Genomic DNA, 20,562 nt, shown 5'->3' with positions numbered 1-20,562 from the left:
TAAAAAAGAAAAAAAATTATTTTTTCTTATGAAATGATAGAGAATCTTTTCCCAATTGTAATGACACCAAAAGAACGAAATTTGATGGAAAACTGATGGAATTACGCTCTTGCAAAGTTAGCGACCTCGGCGATATTTACGAATCGGCAATTTCGCCCAATTTGAGCCCTATTTTTGGCTAATTCTATTGTTGCAGTCGACCAAACTCATAGCTATTTCTTTAGAACTCCATTTTTTCTATCGATTGAGTACAAGAAACTGCCCATTTACCGATTTCAACTACCTAATAACGTGGTTAGAAATTTGCAATTTGGTCAATTTCACAAAAATTAAAAAATACTACAATTTCAAAATAGGGTCCAGAATGAACAATGCAGACATTCCTGCCTCTAAAATAACATTTTCTTTGTTCATCAATCATGTCTTCAGGCCCCTCTGATATTACTCTTGCTTTCTATTTTGAATTTTTATTCAAACAAAAAATGGAAGATTTACTGATTTACTGTTATGCAGACTACTGCAATATTGTAATAATTGTGTAAATAATGTCAACCCATTCATGATTGCATATCAGAATGGCTACCTGGACATTTATTGTAAAATGACATCATTTGTTTACTTTTGAACATCGGCAAAAATCAAACATTTCCCCCACTGAGCTCCATTTCAAGGTTCTTTTCATAGTAAAATCAATCAAAATCACCTCTATTTCTATAATATGTTTTCCATTCTATCAAATGAGATCAAGAAAATGAGAATACAACCATAAATACTATACGGAAATAGACCACAAAATCGGCATTTTATAACCCTTTGAGGGTTTTGGTCGTACTAGTACGTCTTACGCGTAGGGGTTTTTGACGTACTAGTACTCATAAATTCTAGCGGCCTCAAATCTAGTGGGAGAAAGCTGGTAGGCCTTCATATGAAAGAATGGGTCTATGTGGTCAGTGTGCACAGTCTAAAAAAAATCCTGCAGCACACAGTGCATAATGAGAAAAAAAAAACTTTGACCATTTTTTTTTAATAAATCAGCGACTTTGCAGTGTATTTTCGTATGGTATTTATTGTTGTATTCTAGTTTTCTTGGTCTCATTTTATAGAATGGAAGACATATTACAGAAATTGAGATGATTTTGACTGGTTTTACAATGAAAGGTGCCTTGAAATTGAGCTCAAAGTAGCAGAAATGTTCGATTTTTACCAAACTTCAAAAGTAAACAAATCGTGCCAAGCGTGCAATACACGTCAACTGGTGAGTCTAATATTCTTTCACAAGTGCACCAATAATATTTATACCATTTTTTACACTAATGCAGTAGTCTGCATAACAGTAAATCTTATATTTTTTGTGAAAATAAAAATTCAAAGTGGAAAGCAAAAGAATATAAGAGGGGCCTTGAAACGTGACTAATGACTAGAGGAAATGTCATTTTAGTGCCAGGAATGTCTTTCTTGTTTATTCTGGACCCTATTCGGAAATTGGCATCTTTTGAAATTTGTGTGAAATTGGCAAAATTGCTAAATTCTGACCACTGTACTGGATAGTTGAATTTCATAAATGGGTGGTTTCTTACACCCATTCGATAGAAAAAATGGAGTTCTAGCGAAATATTCATGTTTTTTGTCGACTAGTACAGTGAAATTGGCCGAAAATGGGGCTCAAAGTGGGCAAAATCGCCGATGCATAAACATCGCCGAGACCGCTAACTTTGCGAGAGCATAATTCCATAAGTTTTCTATCAAATTTCAAACTTTTGGTGTCTATATGATCGGGAAAAGATTCTCTATCTTTTCATAAGAGAAAATAATTTTTTTTTTTTTAAATTTGGCCGACCCTGAGAACGAGTTTCGGAGAGGGCCTGTCGACCCTCAAAGGGTTAATTAAAAAAATGGCCAAGTTTTTTTTTTCTCATTATGCACTGCGTGCTGCAGGATTTTTTTTATATGGTGCACACTGACCACACAGACCCATTCTCTCACATGTGGGCCTACCAGCTTTCTCCTGCTTGATTTGAAGCCGCTAGAATTTGAGTACAGTGGACCCCCGCATAACGATCACCTCCGAATGCGACCAATTATGTAAGTGTATTTATGTAAGTGCGTTTGTACGTGTATGTTTGGGGGTCTGAAATGGACTAATCTACTTCACAATATTCCTTATGGGAACAAATTTGGTCAGTACTGGCACTTGAACATACTTCTGGAGAGAAAAAATATCGTTAACCGGGGGTCCACTGTATATGTATATACGTACATCAAACACAGTGGCTCGTAAGACGTATATATACGACTGAAACAGTCAAAGGGTTAAAACTACAAATATTTTAAGGTAATTAATGAATGTGCTATACAGTGGACCCTCGAATTTAGTAGTGCCATTTCTGTATGCAAAACTATTTTTATCTATAAAATGTATTTTCTGTTAATATTTTTGGGTGTCTGGAATGGTTTAATTGGATTTACATTATTTACTATGGGAAATATTAACAAAAAATACATTTTATAGATAATAAAAATAGTTTTGAATACAGAAATGGCACTATTAAATTCGAGGGTCCACTGTACATATATTTTATAGTTCTGCTGAGCTTTAATTAAATATCAGAGTATATTACGTGTGGGTGGGATGGGAAGGGCTGCCCTGGCTGACTGCCCATACTTCCCAAACCTGACTTCCTACAAATAAAACTCACCTCTCACCTTACATTAAGACTACAAATATTTTAAGGTAATTACTGAATGTACTGTACATATATTTTATCGCTCTGGGGATCTTTAATTAAATGTAGCGTATTACGTGTGGGTGGGGTGGACTGACCTGGCTGTTTACCATACCTCCCAAACCTGACTTCCTACAAATTAAACTCACCCCCCACCCTACATTAAGACTACAAATATTTTAAGTTAAGTAATGGGTGTACTGTGTGTATATTTTACTTTTTGTTTTTAATGCCTAGTTCTATTGCTAGCGTAATATGTTAGTGTAAACTTGTTACCTGGCATTTATATGCATTTATAAGTGGAAAAAATGGCATTCTGCTTTCCAGCGATGTCTGCTTTCCGGCAGTAGCCTGGAACCTAACTTGCCGAATAAGTGGGGCCCTACTGTACATTTATACTATAAAAGTTCCAATATATTTATTTTTACATTATTAGTATCAGTCCTAGCTTAAGACTTCCAAAAATGCAATACAAAATGATGGGCTTCTTCCTGCAAGAAATATATACTGTTAACTTACTATGTAGTGTAATGCTACTACATGTATCTTCTTGGGAAATAAAGTTATCTTGTATACATTTCAGCCCTACATGCCAAGGTCAAGATCTCTATACAAAACAGCAAGACTCATTTTTAAAGCACAATGAGCATGCCTTTACTGGTAAATCATAAAAAAGTTATGTGAAGAGTTATGTGCTTTAGATTCACATCTAGAAATTCAGTACAATTTACACGCTTTTACATGAAAAATGTCACACTTGCACTGCCAAACATTACCTGGTATTACAGAACCTCTAGTTAATGGTCTGTCAACCGCTGCTGTCCCTAAGCGCTTGCCTGTTGGTTTAATATATTCCTAGCACTATAAAATCAGTAAATAAAATTTTGGTGTAAACAGAAGAGGTAGCCTCAATCTCTTTATTCCCAGTTATATATTATATAGTTTATACAGTAAGCTCTGTAAAACATGGCACTTAAGAAGTGGGAGTATATTTGAGAAAATTGCATGGTATGAATGTATATAATAGCACTTTCAAGTACTGCAACAAGAAGTCATTTTTAAAAAGTGGCACCTAAACTAATTTAAAGAGCATATCTAATTTTTGCCGAATGTGACATATTTTTGCAGGTGAAAAATATACTGGTGCCAATTTTTTTAACACGCCAGATATTTAGAAAAATTTCTGAAAATGAGCCTTGAGTCTAAACATAATGCTTCTTACAGAGTTTACTGTATTTGTCATGAAATAAACACAATTTTATGAAACAGTTGTAACCATTGCTCAAAATTTCAAGTACAGTACTTGACTGTGTTATGCAATCAAAAAAAAATTTACTAACCAAAACTATTTTTAAATGTAGAAATTATACAGATAAAACATATATACAATTAAAATAAAAAATCATATTATAAAATTTCCTTAGAAGCCAATTCAAAATTAAACATTTTAAAGATAAATATCAGGTGTAAAAACATATATATACTTACTGAAAATAAGACTTATGATGTTAAGAAATGTGTGTCACAAATATTAAGTAAATTAGTTTAATGTTTCAACTGCATTATCCTTATCTAATAAATACTGATGAAATTATATATACAGTATACAGTACCCCTGTCCATAAGACTTATTACTGTCACTCATACATTTAAGACAGCCACACTGATGGTCCAAAAAGCAATGATGTGTAAATAAATGAAGATATGGACAGTACTTAGAGATATAACTAATGAAAAACACCAAAAATTTAATATTAAAACTAAATAAAATTTTTAGCACATTAGTCCAGTAAAGAATGCACTGAATAAGTTGTATAATTTTCTTCGTAAGTTAAAAGCTATTTTCCCCCTTCCTTTTACTGAACAAATACCTACACTGTGTAGGTTACTACAGTAGCTAATTAACTTCATATCAATGACACTGATGAAACAATTAGTGACTGAAGGAAGGATGAGGGAGGGAAAGGACAAATTACTGCAAGCAGAGTGTATTTCTGTATTACGAATACAAAATTGATCATCGTCTGGATGAGGTGTTGCCCATCTATTAACACAAATTGTTTTTTATGTGACAAGATTTTTGGTTGCTCATTTAAATTTTATTTTTGCTATGCAATGACCTTAGTGTTCTAAGCTCCAGAATCATGTCACTTTAAGAGGAATGCCTTCATGAGGGTGAATGGCTCCTTTTCCAAGAAACTACCCCCTATATTTCCTAGGTTAAAGCCTCATAATTTTCTATTCCCCATGAGCTGTATAACCCCTATGGGATTAGCACTTCCTATGGAAATAATAATACAGGTTGGCCATCACTAATCTGGCATCAATGGGACCTGTAGTGTGCTGGATTAGTGAGTCTGCTGGATTATAGAGTGGTTAGGTTAGAATACACTTAATTAACCTATCAACAGAGACTCTTTCTGCTACATCTTCCTCATTTTCATCACTGCTTTCTCCTCCACTGGCTTGCTGCTGTGGATTTACATCCATCTGCACAATTTCTGAGTAAGTATAATGATGAAATTTGAAATTATGCTAGCCGAAATTAGTGCCGGATTACTGATGGAACCAGATAACTGATTGCCGGATTAGTGATGGCCGACCTGTACTGTCTGAAGATGAACATGAACATGATGATGAAGATGGATGAAGGAATGAATAAATGCAACAGTGAAAAGAAGGCTACAGGCAAGGGAGATGTTATACTTGAGAGCAATGCGTGATGTGAATATCGAGAATTTGGATTGGAGAAAGTTTATGTGACATCACTAAAGGAATACACCTACCATCGGACTTACGACCTGCTCGACATACGACCATTTGACTTACGACTGTGTTTTTTATGCCAAATTTCTGGGAAATAAACAACTGTTTGTGTTGTACACAGTGTTTATCCTAAACCTTACAGTATAAAATGCAGTGCTATTATTTTTTTTTTTTATTATCACACTGGCCGATTCCCACCAAGGCAGGGTGGCCCGAAAAAGAAAAACTTTCACCATCATTCACTCCATCACTGTCTTGCCAGAAGGGTGCTTTACACTACAGTTTTTAAACTGCAACATTAACACCCCTCCTTCAGAGTGCAGGCACTGTACTTCCCATCTCCAGGACTCAAGTCCGGCCTGCCGGTTTCCCTGAATCCCTTCATAAATGTTACTTTGCTCACACTCCAACAGCACGTCAAGTATTAAAAACCATTTGTCTCCATTCACTCCTATCAAACACGCTCACGCATGCCTGCTGGAAGTCCAAGCCCCTCGCACACAAAACCTCCTTTACCCCCTCCCTCCAACCCTTCCTAGGCCGACCCCTACCCCGCCTTCCTTCCACTACAGACTGATACACTCTTGAAGTCATTCTGTTTCGCTCCATTCTCTCTACATGTCCGAACCACCTCAACAACCCTTCCTCAGCCCTCTGGACAACAGTTTTGGTAATCCCGCACCTCCTCCTAACTTCCAAACTACGAATTCTCTGCATTATATTCACACCACACATTGCCCTCAGACATGACATCTCCACTGCCTCCAGCCTTCTCCTCGCTGCAACATTCATCACCCACGCCTCACACCCATATAAGAGCGTTGGTAAAACTATACTCTCATACATTCCCCTCTTTGCCTCCAAGGACAAAGTTCTTTGTCTCCACAGACTCCTAAGTGCACCACTCACTCTTTTTCCCTCATCAATTCTATGATTCACCTCATCTTTCATAGACCCATCCGCTGACACGTCCACTCCCAAATATCTGAATACGTTCACCTCCTCCATACTCTCTCCCTCCAATCTGATATTCAATCTTTCATCACCTAATCTTTTTGTTATCCTCATAACCTTACTCTTTCCTGTATTCACCTTTAATTTTCTTCTTTTGCACACCCTACCAAATTCATCCACCAATCTCTGCAACTTCTCTTCAGAATCTCCCAAGAGCACAGTGTCATCAGCAAAGAGCAGCTGTGACAACTCCCATTTTGTGTGTGATTCTTTATCTTTTAACTCCACGCCTCTTGCCAAGACCCTCGCATTTACTTCTCTTACAACCCCATCTATAAATATATTAAACAACCACGGTGACATCACACATCCTTTGTGTTGTACACAGTGTTTATCCTAAACCTTACAGTATAAAATGCAGTGCTAACAGCATAAAAAGTAAAGTAAAGAATGAAATACCAAAATAAAACAATAAAATAAAGTCATTACAAAAATGTGATGTTGATATTCAGTAATAAAGTTCGACTTACGTCCATTTTGACTTACGACAGGTTGGTCGGAACCAAGGTCGGTCGTAAGTCAGATGGTAGGTGTAATTCAGAGGGTTGAGGAAGGTTGCTATAGTGGTTTGGGCAAGTAGAGAATGGAGAGTGATAAGTGGAAGAAGAGGGTGCACATATAAATCTGGGGTGGAAGGTAGGAAGAGTTAGACATCTCAGGAAAGGTTGGAGGGACACAGTAAAAGAGGCTTTGAGTTTTAGAGGCTTTGGCATTCAGCAGGCTTGTAAGAGCATGTTGGATAGGAGTGGAGAAAAGTGGTTTTTAATGGAAATGCTGTTGGAGTGTGAGCAAGGTAACATTTATGAACTTAATGTTGCAGTTTTATAACTGCAGTGTAAGTGCACCTCTGGCAAAACAGTGATGGAGTGAATGATGAAAGTTTTTCTTTTTTGGGCCATCCTGTCTTGGTGGGAGAAGGCTGTGTTAATAAAATAATAAAAAAATAATATACAGCCTCTCCTCACTTAGTGACGTGCTCGTTTACCCACGACTCAGACTTACGATGGGCTCTCTGACCCATATGCATACCTAAATGTATATTAGAGCTTATTTCCTCTATTCTGTTTATTACAACATACAGTACACTACTCTATAAACATTTAAAAATATACCAGAAATGTTACAAATGATACCAAGGTGACATTAAAACAATATCAAAGATGGTTGACACAAACCAACTACAATTATAGTATGTTCATCGCTTAGCGACGAATTCATCTACCAATGTGGTCTTAGGAACAGAACTCCATCGTTACATGAGGAGAGGCTGTATTGATGTTGCTCAGAAGAGGCAAACTGAAATTTATTTAATGTGATTTAATGGGAATAACAATTTTACATAAAATGGTTGACTTTGTACTTGCACACTTGAATTTCACTCTCTGCCACTGTCGAATTAGAACACACTCGTTTAATCTTTGAAGCCATACCACAGAGTTTAGGAAGTTATCTGAGCCATTCTAGAATGCTGGGAATGGATTCAACAACTTTTGTCTTAGGGCACATGAATAAGTCAGTTGTTCCACGAATCTGATACTCATTACTGTGCACAGACACTGAAACTTTGAAGGTGACTGGATGAGGTATTCTCAAATTTTGAGCAAAATAAAAGGTTGACAGGTTGGAGGAAGAAAAAATATTTTTATTTTATTAACACACTGGCCGATTCCCACCAAGGCAGGGTGGCCCGACAAAGAAAAACTTTCACCATCATTCACTCCATCACTGTCTTGCCAGAAGGGTGTTTTACACTACAGTTTTTAAACTGCAATATTAACACCCCTCCTTCAGAGTGCAGGCACTGTACTTCCCATCTCCAGGACTCAAGTCCAGCCTGCCGGTTTCCCTGAATCCCTTCATAAATGTTACTTTGCTCACACTCCAACAGCACGTCAAGTATTAAAAACCATTTGTCTCCATTCACTCCTATCAAACACACTCACACATGCCTGCTGGAAGTCCAAGCCTCACGCACACAAAACCTCCTTTACCCCCTCCCTCCAACCTTTCCTAGGCCGACCCCTACCCCGACCTCTTGAAGAGCCCCCTTCTGTCATAATCAAATATGCAGTTTTGGTGGTGTCTGCACCTAAAGAGAAAGGAGGATAAAATGGAAAAAAAAAACAAGCTACAAAATGACTTAGATAAAAAAAAGTTAACAAAGATGCTCTTACAGACTGACAAAAGTCAAAGATCAAACATGGTAACCATATACAAAGACAAAAATAATATAAGAGAATAACTACACAAGAAAAGAATGTGTGAAAGTATAGTAGTACCAACACTCTTATATGGGTGTGAAGCTTGGGTTGTAAATGCTGCAGCGAGGAGGTGGTTGGAGGCAGTGGAGATGTCCTGTCTAAGGGCAATGTGTGGTGTAAATATTATGCAGAAAATTCGGAGTGTGGAAATTAGGAGGTGTGGATTTAATAAAACTGTTCATGAGCAATTTTATAAACTTGATTTAACTTCAAATTGTTTTACTCTGTCTTCAACATTCAGCATATCCAGGTGTTGTAATTCATCCTGGCCTTATCTGACATTTTTTTTGTAGGGTTACCCTAGGTAATTTACACTATATAAGATAGTTGTACTTGTGTGTACCTGTGACTTAATAAACTTAATTGAACTGTATATATCATTGCTTAGTTAATCTTAAGTTAATTTTAAGCTTGCCCATAATGCTCTGCATACAAGGGGCTTTTGGCATGTGCACCCAGTCACTATATTTCTTTGTACAACTATGTATCATGTCCAAATAAAAAAAAAAAAAAAAAATAAAGTATTAGTCAGAGGGCTGAAGAGGGTTTGTTGAGGTGGTTTGGTCATTTAGAGAGAATGGATCAAAGTAGAATGACATGGAGAGCGTATAAATCTGTATGGGAAGGAAGGTGGGGTAGGGATCGTCCTCGAAAAGGTTGGAGGGAGGGGGTAAAGGAGGTGTTGTGGGCGAGGGGTTTGGACTTCCAGCAAGCGTGCGTGAGCATGTTAGATAGGAGTGAATGGAGACAAATGGTATTTGGGGCCTGACGAGCTGTTGGAGTGTGAGCAGGGTAATATTTAGTGAAGGGATTCGGGGAAACTGGTTATTTTATATAACCGGACTTGAGTCCTGGAAATGGAAAGTACAATGCCTGCACTCTAAAGGAGGGGTTTGAGATATTGGCAGTTTGGGGGGATATATTTTGTATTTTTATACGTATATACTTCTAAACTGTTGTATTCTGGGCACCTCTGCAAAAACAGTTATTATGTGTGAGTGAGGTGAAAGTGTTGAATGATGATGAAAGTTTTTTCTTTTTGGGTATTTTCTTTCTTTTTGGGTCACCCTGCCTCGGTGGGAGACGGCCGACTTGTTGAAAAAAAAAAATAACTACACAAGGTTTATGAGTACCATCAACAGTGAAAACAAGTGGACATGGTTGTAAACTGAAGGAAATAGTGGTACTAATAGGACACCACTACAGAATATTTCTCTTTACAGACTGGGAGAACAATGGAATGGGACTCAAGAGGTAGCAAATGATGCAACCCCTCTACTTACAGGACTAATAGGGGGGAGGGGGTGTACTATATTGCTGATTGCCTGAAACTTCCAAATTATGAAATTAATTTTTCTTGATCAGTTGTCTTCCGAACCAATGGATGTGCTTTGCTGGTTCAGGAGGCAACAGGACACTTAAAATATGGGGCTTTTAACCCTTTGACTGTCGCGGCCGTATATATACGTTTGTGAGGTACCGTGTTTGACGTATATATACTCATAAATTCTAGCGGCTTCAAATCAGGCAGGAGAAAGCTAGTAGGCCCACATGTGAGAGAATGGGTCTGTGTGGTCAGTGTGCACCACATAAAAAAAATCCTGGAGCACGCAGTGCATAATGAGAAAAAAAAAACTCCGACTGTTTTTTTTAATTAAAATGCCGACTTTGTGGTCTATTTTCGTATAGTATTTGTGGTTGTATTCTCGTTTTCATGGTCTCATTTGATAGAATGGAAACTATATTATAGAAATGGAGGTGATTTTGATTAATTTTACTATAAAAAGAACCTGGAAATGGAGCACAAAGTACAGGAAATGTTTGATTTTTGCCGATGTTCAAAAGTAAACAAATGATGTCATTGTCCAATAAATGTCCAAATAGCCATTCTAATACGCAGTCATGAATGGGTTGATGTAATTTTTACAATTATTACAGTATTGCAGTAGTCTGCATAACAGTAAATCTTCTATTTTTTGTTTGAATAAAATTTCAAAATAAAAAGCAAGAGTAATATCACAGGGACCTGGAGACATGACTGATGAACAAAGAAAATCTTATTTTAGAGCCAGGAATGTCTGCATTGTTCATTCTGGACCTTATTTTGAAATTGTCGTATTTTTTAATTTTCGTGAAATTGGCCAAATTGCAAATTTCTGACCATGTTATTGGGTAGTTGAAATCGGTAAATGGGCAGTTTCTTGTGCTCAATCGATAGAAAAAATAGAGTTCTGAAGAAATAGTTATGAGTTTGGTTGACTGGAATAACGGAATTAGCCGAAAATAGGGATCAAAGTGGGCGAAATTGCCGATTTTTAAATATCGCCGAAGTCGCTAACTTCGCGAGAGCGTAATTCCGTCAGTTTTCCATCAAATTTCGTTTTTTTGGTGTCTTTACAATCGGGAAAAGATTCTCTATCATTTCATAAGAAAAAATAATTTTTTTTTTTCGAATATTTTGCGACACCAGGAGCAACTTCAGGATTGGGCCCTTCGACAGTCAAAGGGTTAACTTGTAGTACTACAGTACAGTACTGTACAGTACAGTACAGCACTGTACTGTATAGTAATTTTGTAGTACTGTACATAATTGACAGTAATTTTACTTAATTTTTTGTGGGAAATTGACAGGGGTGACAGAATAACTTTTATCGAGTCAAAGGAACTGTAAAGCTCCACTAGCATCTACACCAAACTTAAGAACATAGTCTGTAAGTTTCTCCTTGCTTCTACCATATTCCTCACACACAAAGTATAAAAACGCACAATATCGTGACTGGAACAATATACAAATAAACCGCACACAAGAGAAAGAAACTTATGACGACATTTTGATCTGACTTAGACTATTAACTGGTTGCTAGTTAATGGTCCACTGAGATGCCAAACTTAACCATCTTTATTAATTCAAGTTTCTGCTTAACTGTGAAAACCACATGTTTCTTTGTGGCACCACCACTTGCTCTAGAAGCCACAGTTAATTGCACTTTACTTAATATGATGATAGACACACTGAATCTAGAAAAGACTGGAGACAATAGTGAGTGTGTGTGAACACAAACAATTGTGTGGGGAATGCTAAACCCAAACATTGCCTACTGAATGGGAGATAATCCTGTTTGCTCCAAGAAAAGGAAGGATAGTTCCAATTTCTTGGATCAAGAGCCCTTCAACATCAAGGCACCCCTGTGAAAGGCTTCAACAGTAAAGACAGCACACCACATTTGCATTTTATTGACAGGGAAGTGCTAAACCTGAAGGGGCCATACAGTGACTGGGAATTGGAGGAATTCAGGTTCAATCCAAGGAAGAGGGGGTTAAGTCCAGTTCCTTAGATCAAGAACCTCTCACTAGCATCAAGGCACCTCCCCTGAGGGGACAGAAGACCACAAGTAACAGCTCTGCTTCTGTGGCTACAAATAGGTAACCTCTCACACACACAAAATGGGTACTCTATACTGTATTGATTAGCACCAAATCTTACAGCCAGGAAAAATTATTAAAAGAATAAGGAATTCCTGTCATTAATGTTAGTTACAAAATTTACCTGCTGTGACAGGACGCTGATCATAGACAGAGCCTAAAGCATCACGATTAACTGGTAATTCCTCCATCACTTATTATGTTGGCTGCTTCTCAATCTTTATCTTATGTGGTCTCCCGTCTGGCTCCTTTTATATCCTGAAGGCATAATCAACATTAAAAACATATGAAATATTTTACATATAAAGGACAGTCGATATAAGTTGCCTGTGGAAACTCTTTTTTGAAGAGCTGGCATGTTGAAATATAAACATACAGCTCTAGCCTTTTCTATTCCCTTAATGCGTAAGAATTTTTACATATACATTTCTTCATTTTCTTTCCTCTTTAAACTACTGACTGCTGTATCACTACTTTAAGCCTTTCTGTACAGTACAGCACTTGCACTTCAATCATTCCCCATGATCTCAACATTTCCTAACTATCATTCCTGTACGTAAGAACATAAGAAAGGAGGAACACTGCAGCAGGCCTGTTGGCTCATACTATGCAGGTCCTTTACAATCCATCCCACTAACAAAACATCTGCCCAACCCAATTTTCAATGACATCCAAGAAATAAGCTCTGATAACTCTATCCACTCCCATATGCAAGTCCCACTCAAACCTAACCCCTCTCACTCATGTATTTATCCAACCTATATTTGAAACTACCCAAGGTTTTAGCCTCAATAACCCAACTAGGTAGACTGTTCCACTCATCAACTACCCTATTTCCAAACCAATACTTTCCTACATCCTTTCTAAATCTAAACTTGTCTAATTTGAATCCATTACTGCGGGTTCTCTCTTGGAAAGATATCCTCAAGACCTTATTTATATCCCCTTTATTAATACCCATCTTCCACTTATACACTTCGATCATGTCTCCCCTCATTCTTCGTTTAACAAGTGAATGTAATTTAAGGGTCTTCAATCTTTCTTCATAAGGAAGATTTCTAATGCTATGTATTAATTTAGTCATTCTACGCTGAATGTTTTCTAACGAATTTATGTCTATTCTGTAATATGGAGACCAGAACTGAGCTGCATAATCTAGGTGAGGCCTTACTAATGATGTATAAAGCTGAAGTATAACCGCTGGACTTCTGTTGTTACACTTCTTGATATAAATCCCAGCAATCTATTTGCCTTATTACACATGCTTAGGCACTGCTGTCTTGGTTTAAGATTGCTGCTTACCATAACCCCCAAATCCTTTTCGCATTCTATTAGGCTAAGTTCAACATTATTAAGCTGGTAGGTGCTAGGGTTATAGACATTTCCAAGCTTTAGAACTTTACATTTATCTACAATGAACTGCATCTTCCACTTTTCTGACCACGAATTGAGTTTGTCTAAATCCTCCTGTAGTTCCAATTTTTCTCACACACTACAAGTGATTCTTGTTCATCTCAGAGGAACAGATTAACTCCAAACTTCAACTTCAATTTTTTTTTAATTTTAACTATTAGAATGTATATACAGTGGAACCTTGACTTACGAGTGTCCCAACGTACGAGTTTTGTGAGGTACAAGCCATCGCTCAGTCGATTTTTTGCTCGTAGTTACAAGCCAACATCCAAGTTATGAGCCAGCTTCCCCCACTTCCCCCTCAACCCAAAATCTGCACACCTCTCTTGTTTATCTTAGGACTCGTGCTTAGAAAAATGAAATTTGGCCAAATGACTATAAAACATGTAAGCAAAGCATGAAAGAAATACTCCCACATCAAGGTAAACAGTGCACTGAGTTGGTGACGTTCTGAGGCCCTCGTTTTTATTATTACTATTATTATTACATATGTATTTTATTATTATTATTATTATTATTATGATAATATAATAATAATAATAATAATAATAATAATAATAATAATAATAATAATAATAATGAGTGAGCTTCAGTTCCCTAAATTAATAATAATAATTATAACAATAATTATACATAATAATATTAATAGTAATAATAATAATACATACATAATATGTAATAATAATTCAGGATGCTGCCACTAGATGGTGCAGCCGATGGCAAAACATCCAGTAAGGAGTATACATATTTACAATGCCATGGGAGCAGTTCTCTGGTGCTTGCTTGAATTTTTTTAATGTCATTTGGCCAAATTTCCTTTTTCTAATCATGGGTTCTAAGAAAATAAGTGCAAAGGACAGTGCTAAGAAGAAAAAGAGGATTTCCATGGAATTAAAGCAAACTGTATCAGTTAAGTTCAGCAATCAAACAAAACAAATTGTATCAGTTAAGTTCAGAGATAAAGTGTAGCATTAAGAGTGTAGCAAGTTAGTTAAGCGATTAAGAGATAGAAAAAGGATGAAACACAGACGTTGCTGCTGATTCCACCGCCATCATCACTTGTCATATTATGGCCTATTTTATTTATTCTAGAATATATATCACGTTTCTCTGTTAATTATATTGTTTGTTAAGTCATATTCGGAGGTGGCGGCAGCGGCAGCAACGGTATCCTACCAGCTCTTCTTTCTCAAAAAAACATCGCCCATCAAAACTTGTGATGGCATAAGTGAAAGTTCAACTACATGAACCCATGTAGACCACAACATGACCCAAGAATACTAAGAATGTAACCCAAATCTTGACAAAATTAGAAGATCTAAGGAAGACAGCCCTGCTAACCCAAACACTGCCTCCACTGCCAGACAACCACTTAACCCAAGCTCCGAGAAAACAAGCCTTCTCCTCCATTGCTACACAGTATCTACTTCAGTGATACTATGAAAGGATATCGCAGAAGAAACAACACCAGTAATAAAAGAATAACAGCAAGAACCCTAGAACTCAACTTGTCTACCCAGCAGGACGCCGGTGTATCATCAACCCCCCTCACCGCCGCCACCCAGGGAACAACAACAACAACAACAAACATGGCTGACTCCCCCTCCAACTCCACTCCCTTCAAAGGATTCATCCATGATAACTCAGGTATGATTATTCCTGACAATATCAAGGACTACATCGTTGCTCTAGAAAATGAAATCAAAGATATCAAAGCAACACTCGAGCGACGAGAATCCAAGATAACCAACCTCGAGAATAAGATCCAAAACCTTGAAGAGAAGATTACATCGGGAAGTGTTGACACAGAAAATACTCTAAAAGCAGCTATAGCCAGTCACACTGAGCAAATAACAACAATAAATATGAAGGTTGAAGAAGCAATCAAGGACTGGAATCAGAACATGCACACTCGACTAAATGAATACCTTGATTTCCAAGACGACAAAACTGAACAAGATAAGTTGTCTGATGCAGTTATAATAAACAGTCCACACATTCCTAGTGACATAACACAAGCACAGTGCAAAGAAACTGCTGTCAGGATAATACAGAACCACGTACAAGTCATCGTGCAAAACAATGAAATCAAAGAAACACGTTTGCTAGGAAAACCAGGAAGTAAACACAGTATAATGATCCGACTTCATTCATACAATAAAAGAAAGGACCTAATTAAATCAGCAATTACAATGAAAAATGGAGTGTACATAAATGAGTGTCTAACAAAAAAACGTCAAAACCTTCTGTTCAGGCTGAGAAAACTTAAACAGGAAAACAAAATACATCAGTGTTTCACGCGAGATGGGAAAATACTAGTAAGGAAAACATCAACAGGACAACAATATACCATCTCAAACGAACACGATTTATCTACCTTCCTTAGAAAAGCTGACATTTCTGTAACAGATTAGATAAGTGCCCTTAATACATATATACGTGTGGTGCATATAGTGTACGTTACTATTATATTGTACATTATTATTTTTATTATTTTTCATCACTAGCTAATGCCAACTACCTCCAATACTCTATACTTCTTTCTTACTGCTATTAATTGCTCATAATTTTAAATTACAAGTCAAATCTTACTCCAAATTAATAATATTCACTATTCTTACCTGTCCATTTAATTTTGTTTATCACTACTTGTTTTTTAGTCACTTTTCATTGTGTATGCAATTAGTGTATATTCCAATTACTTTTTTGCAAGTACCAAAACTATCTTTTGCTAGCTAGTACCAACTACCTCATTTTTTTACTTTTATTGTGCAATAAACTGCTCAATTTATTTAATATTACAAATCAGATCTTACTCCTAAACCAATATTATTTCATAGTGACCATCTGTCCATTTAACTTTGTTTACCATTACTTAATTTTAGTCCCTTATATATTTTCTCCTTTATTTTAGCTTTATATAACTACCCTAGTTTATATATTCACAATTGTTAAAATAATCAAGGTGCTATTCTCAGGTGCTAAAGTAGAATAAGTTCACAATTTTGCCATTATATTCCAAAGCTCATTTATTTGATTACCACCTTATTGTTCACCACAACTTATATTAGTCCCTTTTATATTATAATTTTATACTATAATTCTAACTTTAAAGAATTACCTTTATAGTACTACCTACTATCATATTCCCAAGCTCCATTATTTGATCATCACTTTATTTGTATTAGTCCCTTTTATATTGTCTCCTTTATTTTAGCTTTAAAAAACTACCTTAGCTCATTATTTTACATTTGTTAAATAATTCAGGTGCTATTGTTTAGCTTAAGACTATTTAATTTGTTTTATACTTAATTCTAACTATAGATTCACTACAAATCTTATGATTACAAGCATTGATCCTGATACCAACCTCTTATTTAATGACTTAAATGAATCAAACAGTTACTGTAATTACTACACTGCAGAACAATCAAAGGCACTTCTCAGTGCCAACAACAACATAACTATCTTTAACTACAATATCAGATCTTTAACCCTTTCAGGGTCCGTCCCGTAGATCTACGGCTTTACGTTCAGGGTCCAAACCGTAGATCTACGCCATGAGCTCAGCTCACTCTGATAAACTGTGAGTGATACATTTGGGCCTAGATATGAGAGAATACATCTATGTGGTATGTGTGCACCACATAAAACAGATCCTGCAGCACACTGTGTATAATGAGAGAAAAAAAATGAAATCATGATTTTTCGATTAAAACAGCAACTTTGCAGTGTTTTTTCGTATGTTTTTTTATAGTTGTACTTGCGATTTCTTGGTCTCATTTGATAGAATGGAAGACATATTACAGAAATAGAGATGATTTTGATTGGTTTTAGCACTGGAAATGGCTTGAAACTGAGCTCAAAGTAGCAGAAATGTTAAATTTTTGCCGATATTCAAGAGTAATCAAACGACCTCACACGTCTAATACACGCCAGCTGGTGGGTCTAATATACATTCACAAATATGGTGATGATATTTATACAATTATTACAGTATTGCATAACAGTAAATCTTCTATTTTTTGGTGTGAATAAAAATTCATTATGTGAATAAAAAATAAAAATTGAATTTATTTGTAAAGCCTCAAAACATAACTAATGAACAGAAGAAATGTTAGTTTAGTGCCAGGAATGCCTACATTGTTCATTCTGGACCCTATTTTGAAATTGGAATATTTTGAACTTTGTGTTAAATTGGCCAAATTAACAATTTCCAATCACTTTATTTTGTAGTTGAAACAGTTGACTTGGCGATTTCTTGTGCTCAATCGATAGAATAGAAGTAGTACTAGTGAAATAGCTAAGAATTTGGTTGATTGGAATAATGTAATTGGCCTAAAATGGGAGTCAAAGTCGGCAAAATCGCCGATTCGTAAATATCGCTGACACATCAAAATTCGCGAGAGCATAATTTCGTCAATTTTCCACCAAATTTCGTACTTTTTGTTTTATTACCTTCACAAAAAGATTCTCTATGATTTCATAAGAAAAAATAACAAATTTTTTTTTTGAAAATTCTTGGACACTGGTGCGTGACTCCAGATTTGGGCCTTGGACCCTGAAAGGGTTAAGCAAGCATTACGATGACCTCATAGCATTACTAAATTCCTTACATGCCAATATGTCCATCATTACACTAACTGAAACCTGGCTAAAGCCTGATAGTACAGATGTCTATGCCATTCCTGGTTACACAGCCATACACAACTGTAGGCCAGACCAACAAGGGGGTGGCACAGCCATATACTACTCAGACCAACTAGAATGTATCACTAATACTTGCACAAGGGATGAACATGGGGAATATATAATAGCCAAAATCAAATCCAAATACCTACAAAAACCTCTCACATTGATAAACATCTACAGAGTTCCACAGTCAAACATTAGCCAATTTAGTCAAAACCTAGGAAGTATGATAACTGATGCACGCATGAACAAAGATCACTTACTACTCTCAGGTGACTTCAATATAAATCTCCTGCAAGACCAGGACCCACACGTTACTGAATTCACAAACACAATGAGTAACTGTATGTTGCTACCAACAGTAACAAAACCTACAAGAGTTACAGAGACTAGTGTTTCCCTACTTGACCACATCTGGACCAACACCATATCCCCTTTAAAATCAGGCATAATTACAGATAATACCACAGACCACTACCCTACTTTCCTCATAACAACTCTTGGTAAATTACCCCAAGACACTACTAAAGTCACCTTCAGACTTCACAATGAGGCAGCCATTAATAACTTCACAACAGCAGTAGCAAACATTGACTGGCACACTGAGCTAGAAATCTATACAGATATTGACGAATGAATTAATAATTTTCTAAAAAAGACCCAATACCTCTATAACAAGCACTGCCCTAAAAAAACTAAACAGATGACAGCTAAGAGACTGAACAGTCCCTGGCTAACACCCAGCATTCTCAAATCCATAAATACAAAACATCAATATGAAAAACAGTACAGAATGGGTCACATAACCAGAGACCAAACAAAACGTTACTCGTCAATCCTAACCAGCCTGATAAGAAGGGCAAAAAAATTGTATTATGAGAACAGATTATCCAACTTACGAGGTGATATAAAAAAGACCTGGAAAACCCTATCAGAAATTCTGGGAACAAAAAAGATATCACGAAATAGCGAAATAAAATTAGCAAAATCAGATGAACCCCAACTCCCACCAACAGAAACAGCAAACAGACTCAATGATTTCTTCTCCACTATAGGACAAAACCTTGCCAATAAAATCCCAAGCTCAGATACCCCACCAAATGACTACCTCACCGGCAACTACCCGAACACACTGTTCCTAGCTCCGACTAACCCCTACGAAGTCTCCCTTATTATCAACACACTAAAAAACAAGGCAGGAGATTTAAATACCTTACCACCCCTTATATACAAAAAAGTGTCACAAGTGCTATCACCAATCATTGCAACACTCTTTAACAAATCCATTGAATCCTCCACCTTCCCTACAGTACTCAAAATAGCAAGGGTCACCCCGATCCACAAAGGAGGAGACCAAACAGAGTTGAATAACTATAGGCCAATATCCAACTTACACCCTCTCTCAAAAATCTTCGAAAAATTAATTCACAAACGAATCTACTCCTACCTTATCTCCCAAAACATACTCAACCCCTGCCAATTTGGATTCAGGCCTAATAAAAATACTAATGATGCTATTATACACATGCTAGAACATATATACACTGCAATAGAGAAAAAAGAAGTCCCACTGGGGATCTTCATTGACTTACGTAAAGCTTTTGATACAGTTGACCATGACTTGCTCCACGTAAAATTGTCACACTATGGTATAAGAGGGCACTCCCTCAACTACCTCAAGTCATACCTCAGCAACAGAAGCCAATATGTGTACGCAAATGGGGCAAACTCTTCTGCACAACCAATTACAGTTGGTGTCCCACAGGGAAGTGTCCTTGGCCCTCTTCTCTTTCTCCTATACATAAATGACCTACCAAATGCTTCGCAATTACTCAAACCCACACTATTTGCAGATGACACTACATACGTCTTCTCCCACCCAAGCCCAGTCACGCTAGCCAATACTGTAAATACCGAATTACAGAAAATATCTACCTGGATGAGGACTAACAAACTTACACTAAACACTGACAAAACCTACTTCATTCAGTTTGGTAACAGAGCTACAGATGTCCCTCTTAACATAATGATAAACGGATCACCTATCACAAAGCTAACAGAGGGAAAATTCTTAGGAATCCACCTTGATAATAGACTCAAATTTCATACACATATACAACAAATTTCTAAGAAAATTTCCAAGACTGTAGGCATACTATCGAAGATACGGTACTATGCTCCACAGTCAGCCCTCCTGGCCCTATATCACTCTCTTATTTACCCCTATCTCACCTATGGAATTTGTGCATGGGGCTCAACAACAAGTAACC

The 20,562-nt window shown here is 36.7% G+C and overlaps 1 protein-coding gene across 8 annotated transcripts in view; it reads right to left on the bottom strand.

Moving 5' to 3' along the window:
- The window catches only part of LOC128688062 (intraflagellar transport protein 74 homolog), a 694,157-nt gene that overhangs the window by 183,203 nt on the left and 490,392 nt on the right, over positions 1-20,562 (bottom strand). For 5 of the 8 annotated variants that reach the window (XM_070083786.1, XM_070083787.1, XM_070083782.1 and 2 more), the window contains exons 2-3: positions 12,312-12,445; positions 3,500-3,559 (exon numbers count right to left, since the gene is read on the bottom strand). In XM_070083786.1, coding sequence (XP_069939887.1) covers positions 3,500-3,559; positions 12,312-12,378 — 127 coding nt within the window. In that variant the 5' untranslated portion in view covers positions 12,379-12,445. Of the gene's footprint in view, positions 1-3,499; positions 3,560-12,311; positions 12,446-15,108; positions 15,131-15,528; positions 15,963-20,562 lie in introns of those variants that run through there. The other 3 variants (XM_070083783.1, XM_070083785.1, XM_070083789.1) reach the window with 3 other exon arrangements.

This window comes from Cherax quadricarinatus, chromosome 10 (assembly GCF_038502225.1).
Source record: "Cherax quadricarinatus isolate ZL_2023a chromosome 10, ASM3850222v1, whole genome shotgun sequence".
NCBI classification, from domain to species: Eukaryota; Metazoa; Arthropoda; class Malacostraca; order Decapoda; family Parastacidae; genus Cherax; species Cherax quadricarinatus.
Note: the sequence above shows the minus strand (reverse complement) of the source record. Positions and strands in the feature narration are given on the sequence as shown.